At 47.3% G+C, this 7,053-nt stretch overlaps 1 protein-coding gene across 1 annotated transcript in view; it reads right to left on the reverse strand.

Moving 5' to 3' along the window:
• UNC80 (unc-80 homolog, NALCN channel complex subunit) overlaps positions 1-7,053 on the reverse strand; it is a 136,217-nt gene that overhangs the window by 15,628 nt on the left and 113,536 nt on the right. The window contains 6 exon segments of the mRNA XM_035892015.1: positions 48-232; positions 1,766-1,972; positions 2,716-2,839; positions 4,667-4,792; positions 5,055-5,126; positions 5,314-5,401. Coding sequence (XP_035747908.1) covers positions 48-232; positions 1,766-1,972; positions 2,716-2,839; positions 4,667-4,792; positions 5,055-5,126; positions 5,314-5,401 — 802 coding nt within the window.

Below are 7,053 nucleotides of genomic sequence, written 5' to 3' on the forward strand. Positions count from 1 at the left end.
ATCTTGCCTTCAGGGAGTGATCTAGCAGGAGCCAAAGCAACTGTTACCTTGCACTGGATGAAGGGCCGAAGGAGCACAAAGATAGGGATCCGTGTTCGTACGATAAAGTCGAGGAAATCCCACAGGGCCAGCCCTCCCACCTTCCGCAGTGCCATCTCTTTGACTTGCAGGCTCAGCCAGTACCACTGGCTGTCCAGTTGGCGTTCAAAGCAAACAAGGATCACCTTCAGGGCTACAGGGGAACACACACCAGCAAACAGCAGTCAGCAATGTTATCAGTGTCCCTTGCAAACATTGAGGGAGGAACAGGGGGGCCGCACTGGCCACAAACCTACACAGGCATGCATGCATGCACGTGCACATGCACACCCACACACCTCAGGGTCACGCGTGTCTTTTCTATCAGTCTCCAAATGCTGCAGGGAAGGAGGGCAAGCTTCTTATCATAAAGGCCTCAGGATCAGGACTGAGAGTCCCATTTCCAGATAAATTTTCCCACGTCACACCTAAGTTCCTCTGTATTTTCTTGCTCTACCTTCCCCTCTCCCTTCCTGCAGAGTTCTTTTGTCTACCTGGAATTCAGATATTTTGAAAGCAGCTCAAGGGGGGGAATACAGCCCTGGCTGATTAGACAACCTCAAAAATCTTCATCAAGCGTATCTACACACAGAGTCACCCTGTGAGCATAATAAACTCCAGGTTATTTATGGGGTAATGAAAAGAACCTTTCTAGCAGTGCAGCTGCATGAGTCATGGCCAAACTGTAATCTAAACACAAATACAGTCCAGGAAGCCAAGGGCCATAATTCAGAAGAGCACTGCATTACAAACGGGGATGAACAGCAATGAGGTTCAAAACAAAGCTCTATATTAAATTGGGCAGTGACCAACAGTTAGCTCACAGGAGAGACAAGGAATCTCCCCCTTTCCATGCTCCCCTGGGCTGGAACAAACAGGGAGGCCAGGGAGTTGTTGGGGGAGGGTTGAGTGCTCCATCTTTCTTGATGGGATGGCCAAGACATCTCAGCCATCACATATCTGTATCGAGGTTTGTTGGGGCGGGGTGCTAAATCAGTTTTGAATTGCCATTTTTTCATCAGTGTTACCCCATTCCTCACATATGGGTTAAGAAGGACCTGAGTGAAAGTCTTTGGGTAAATGCCCCCACAAAATCAGAAACAGAGAAGCTGTTTGAAGGAGTGAGATCTTTGAGGCAAAACTCTCCCCCTATAGCCCTGATAATCTGCACTGCTGCTGCACCTCCAATTTGATTATTTTTTATTTCCTTTCACCTGCGGGTCATATGTGAGAAAATATGGTACTACCTTGCAGCAGCATACAGTGAGCAGAGCAAATATGAGTCAGTAAGGACCGTGTGTGTGTGCAGGGCCAGCAGGCAGGCAGACTGCATCATGTTTCACTCTAGCTAGCCAAGGGCCGGTGCAGCTGTGATATTAGGGGCTGGTAGGCAGTCTGACTTGCCTTTTGTGGCTTCACTGCTATATCCTGGCAGCATGAAAACTGAGAGACTTCTAGCTGTGCTGCAGCCTCTTCCAGCTGCAGTGCAGACACTGCTCACGTTGCAATATGTTCCAGAGATACTCCTGGCTTCACGCTCTGGCCTTGCCCCTTGTTTGGGACGTGACCCAAAGCAGCCCTAAAGAGCTCAAGCCTGCCCGAGACGGTTTTCTTTGGTGCTATCTACAGTCTTGAATGCTCCTTTTTCTCTGTCTCTTCCCAGTGGGGAGCAGAAGCCATCACTCACCCAGGTAGGCAGCCTGGCTGGTGGACTCTGCGAGCCCTTCCCGCCGCAGGTCCTTCCCCGCATCCCCTGGGGTGGAGCAGTGGGCAGGGGAGCTATCCAGCATAAAATTCTTGCTGCGGGAAGTGCTGATGATGCGAGGTGGCAGGAGGATATTGATAACAGTCTGGAGCAGCAGCAGGACCTCAGGCTGCTCCAGCCAGGGGCTGTCTGAGATGCATTGGGAGGGGAGAGAGAGAGAAAGATCAGGCTACATCCCGTCAAAGACGCCCAAAAGATCCAGACCCTGTTCAGTTCCAAAATGGGGTGCAACCTCAAATGTCCCCTAAGCCAAAACTCCGTCCCCCACACCTTGTTATGCTGCTTCTCCTCCTGCAAGCAAAGGCAAAGTTTATTTTAGCACCAACACAAACACACATGAACACAGAGCTACACAGCACAAAGAAATGTCCTGTTCAGTGGTCTCATAATCTCATTTCCTTCTGATGTTCCCCTCTAACTTTACTCTTTGCTTTCATTTAGGGATTTACCAGTGATCACCCTCTATAAAAGAAAGCAAGGAGCAGATTTGTGCCGGACAAGTGGCATGGATTGGGCAGACCATGATCCACAGGGGCACACAATTTCTGTGACCTCTGCTCGCCTCTGTGGCTTCTGCTACAACAGATTTGTCTTGCCCTGCACTCCAGTTTCAAAAGAAGGAGTACGTCTGTGTAAGACCTGACTCAAGAACCATGGCACAGCTGAAACAAAGAGAAGGAACAACAACCCCAACTTCTCCCAGTGGGGCTCTTTTCAGTCTCGGACCCAAAGGGCACGTAGCTGACACACTGCCAGTGACAGAAAACCAAATTAAAAAACAAAAATAAAAAAATCAACAGAGAGCAGGGAAAGTGCAAACATCGGTTGTCAGAAAAGGGGGAGAAAAATTCTTTTTGTTAAATTAGTCAGACCTTTGCTTCCAGATCCTACTGTGAGCACAAATGGAATCAGTAGGTTTAAAAGCATTCCTTCCCTTCTTTCCTGATTGGTGAATGGGGAGACGACATGGCTTAGGGGGAAATCTTCTTTCAAAGCCTGTGCAGTAATAATAAGAAAGGATTAAACAATTTTGTCAGCAGATCACGCACACAAGTTACTGCAGGGAATGATGATCCCCTGGGCATCCTGTTTACACAGTACAACACCAGCATTGATGTCCTGATTGAATTAGAAGCCCTGAGACCACTTAGTCAGGAGTAAAAGGAATTCACAGAGTAACATAGGTGTCACCTGCTCTTATCATAGCCAAGAGGTAAGAAGCCCAGATTCCTAACTCATAGATATCATTAACAAAATCAGATGTATCCCACAGGAGTCAGCAGAGTGTTAGTCCTAAACTCTGCACTACTGTGAATGGCATTAGGATCTGACTCAGACTAGGGGAATAAAAAAAAAAACAAACAGAAGAAATTGCACAAATGACATGAACTAAATATTCTGCTGTCCAAACATGGAGGTTATTCCCAAACACATTTTTTGTTCTGCCTCACTTTGTGCTGCCCTATCATGCTCCCCAATGCGAAGAATGAACTCCTGAAAAATAACCAAAATGCACATTTACTTCCTGATGCATAGTCAAGCCTAAATTGAAAGGTCTTTTGTCTTTAGAGGAGGTAATGCTAATGACTGTCACTAGGACTCTGCTCTTTTGCAACTCCCCAGCTGCTACAGACTTAGCTGTGAGATGCAACTGAACCTTGCAAACCCTCAAGCTTGCAGATCTGGGCTGAGAAATTCCAGGAGAAGATGTTTTCTGATGGGGTGTGAAGTGCTTCTCTTTTGTACCCTGCTGGAAGTACTAGGAATATGACTACTCGTGTTTTTCTGACACATTTGGTTTTCATTACATTTAAAGCCCATGAAAAGAAGGAGTGAACAGGGAGCAGAGGATAATAAAAGTAAAAACTCCCAATACTTTAAAAAAACCAATTATTTTGGTATCTGGTTCTAAAAAAAGAGAAAAGATTTCAGAGAAGGTGAAGGTAGCCCTTTTTTTGCTGTCCTCTTTCTGTGTCAGTTGGTACCAAAAAGTCCTTTTGTGCCTCATGCTCTGAGGGACAGCACTGTGGTTTGGTCCCTGTAAGCCCTCCTTCCCAAGCCACCCCGCTGCTCAGAAATACCTGCTGAAGTATTCAACTGGATGTGCCTATGCACATTTAAAAATGCAAGTTGGAGCTAGATTAGGAAATTTGTCCCTTATTTGGTCACCATTCTGTCTGATTTCATGCCAATGGGGAGGGAAAGGGATACAGAGGGAAAAAGACTCTGTAATAGTTATGGCACTGCTATGAGAAGGGAATAGTGATGAATTCTCAAAAAAGTCCAGGATGTTTTTCTTTTTTTTATTCTGGACAACAAGGATGCTATTGAGTCAGCAGCTGAAAAGCCAAGTCGCCCTGCTTTTTTGAGCTGGCACACTGTGTGACCAGCTCAGGTAAGAGCAGAAGAGCACAAACTCCACTCTCAGTTACCCACATGGTCCCATGGGAAAAGAGGTAGGGTTGCATGGCTGTGACCCAGGCCAGGGCCCATCTCCTCATGGCAGGAGACTTACGGTAACCCCTTAGATCCCGCAGAGAACCCTAACATGCTTGTCAGAGCCTTAGACAGCATCAATCAGCCGAACTCCCTGGACTTCAATGGCAGTGTTAAGCTGATGGATGCTTGCACCCAACAGGTGAATTCTGAGCTCAGTTCAAGCTTTCAGAAAGAAGGGAGAATTTACATGTTGCTTCTCTTTCATTTTTGGTGTATGTTTCACAGTTTTTGCCCAGCTTTTGCAGAAAGAAAACAGAGCACCGATGGGTTGGTGTCTCAACCAGAAGTTACAACAGGCCTGGCCACAGGCCAGGGCAGACACACCTGTATCTGCAATGCTACAAGCCGGACAACAGCTGTGCTGAAGGGCAGAGGTGGCGAGAGATAAGGGCTGAGATGAAGAAGGGGTAATCCGTCAGCCACACTGGAGGGTCCTACCACTCCCATCACCTGCAATACAAACAGAGCACATCACCACAGCTGACTACTTGCAGTTTCATCCATGCCATATCCTCCAATGTCAGTGAAATGGAGGGACCTTCCATCGAGCACTGAGTTGGGGTCGTTCTAGGAGAACCAGCCCCCACAGTGGTCTCTGTGGGAGCTGGGGCCAGTGAGGAGAAGGAGTTCTAGCAGGGAAAGGAAGGGGACAAGAGGGAACCAGCAACGATGGGAGGAGTGCACAGGTAACCTGGTACATTTATAAATGTACCCGGTACCAGCCCTGAATGACCAGCACTGGACCGGTGGAACAGTTGGAGTTGGAGGATATGTCATGTAACAACTATAACAAATAAAAATATGTCATCAAAGTAAAAAGTCTGCATTGAAACTGGACATCTTTTCCCTTCTCTTGCTGATCTACTTGAAAAATAATGTCCTAAGTCTGACCCAAGCCGGGTTTTGTACAATGTTCAGATTCCTCTCAAACACAGTCTGTTCTTAGGCACTCTAAGTATGATTCATCTCACCTGACCCCAGATGTCTGAAACAGAGTCACCTGCATGTGACCTGGTTGTCTGGAACTCCTTGAAATACCAGCACAAGAAAATAGCACTTCTAGGGGAGAGTTAATGACCCATTTTGGATGTGTCCCTCAGGAGGAATTAAATCACAGGCCTCCAGATGCCTGTTTCTCTCCATGGCTGGGCACATCTAAGTGACGGGAACAGGGAGAAGCTACCTGGCAGACACCTAAGCTCAGGGGAGATGAATGCACTCTATTTTTCCAAATTCAGCCTGGGGAGAAAGGTGGTAAGCAGTTTTCTGCCAGAAAACCAAAGGGCAATTTAGAAGGGGAAGAGGCAGAGCCCTTTCTTTATACCACCTTGGATTGTCATTTAGACATTTCCCTGGCTTGCTGGCTGATCTCTTTCTGGGCTTCGTGATGCAACTGGTCTACGCATGATACAGCATGCAGTCAGGGGTGCTCCCACAGCGGCCATGGTTCTGTCAGCTAAAGGTAAAATACTCTTTAACAGCAAGCGCACATCTTTTCCTGGTAGCTCTCCCTGATGTTCCCAGCCAGCTGAATGTAAGCATGATGACTGCACTTCAGCACTGTGGAGCTTTCTGCTATTTTTAAAGCACTGGCTGATTCTTAATGCAGGCCCTTTGGAGAGCTTGCTGGTGTGATTCACTCTGCCGTGCCTGCTTGCCAAACTGCGAGTCCATTCTAAACCTGTATTTGAGCTAACTCTGTAGCAACATCCCCAGGTGGCAACCCTAAGTAGTTCGAGGGCCCAGATTTGCAGCGCCTCCAAGTAGCTACCTCTGCTTGAACAGGGGAGAAGTCTTACAGACTCTCGACAGGTTGGAGCTTCACTGCCCTTGCAGTGATGAATGCTGTACGGACTTGAAGGGCAGAAGCCTGGCAAAAATTGATATCCCATTTTAACTGGCAATCATTGTTTTTAAAGCTCCTCAGAGCACTGGTGAACGCTGGGAGGTTTTCTGTTACTGCAACAAAAAGTTACAACATTTATGTTCTAAGAAGCAAATGTTATCAAACCCAATAACAATAAAAATGCTAGTGCAGGCTTTCCCCCTTTATTTGTGTTTTTTCCACATGGAATGTAAGCATGCGTGTTTGTCCAAATGGCTGGAGTGACACCGATATCAAATTGAGAGCTTGTCCCCTGTGTAACAGCTACAGAAACACTACAATCTATCACTGAATGACCAGACGGGCTCCGTCTGCATCATCTCTCTGTTGTAACGCACTTAAGGAGCATAAACTCTGCTACGAGTGGGATCTGAACATTGTACAGTGCAAACCTGTACTAGATCAAGCCAGGGACATTGCCAACAGTGGAGTGAATCCACCCATGTAAACCCTTCTAACTAGCCAACACCTGCTGGCCTCTGACAGAGCCATCAGGGTCCTTCCCCACTGGAGACGGTAGGTATCCCCAGTGCCGCCCTCTCCCCGTCTCTACCAGGTGTGTGCAGTCTCCACCACCCCACTCTCCAACTTGCAGCCCTCAACTCTCAGCTCAATCTGGCAAAGGTGGATCTTCAAAGTGGTGCGTGGGAAGCAACGGAAATAAATTGCTTGACCACCGCTACCGGTCGCTGCATCTCCCCATGCACCACTTCAAAAATGAACCTTGCTATCTCTAGTGTCACTTGCGAAGTCCCCTTGCAAGGGGTAAGGGGGACAGGTAAAAATGACAGGAATGGAAATGAACCGTCATCTTCTGTCCAGAGAA

The sequence above is a fragment of the Egretta garzetta genome, unplaced genomic scaffold (assembly GCF_000687185.1).
Source record: "Egretta garzetta isolate BGI_Z169 unplaced genomic scaffold, ASM68718v1 scaffold230, whole genome shotgun sequence".
Classification (NCBI taxonomy): domain Eukaryota; kingdom Metazoa; phylum Chordata; class Aves; order Pelecaniformes; family Ardeidae; genus Egretta; species Egretta garzetta.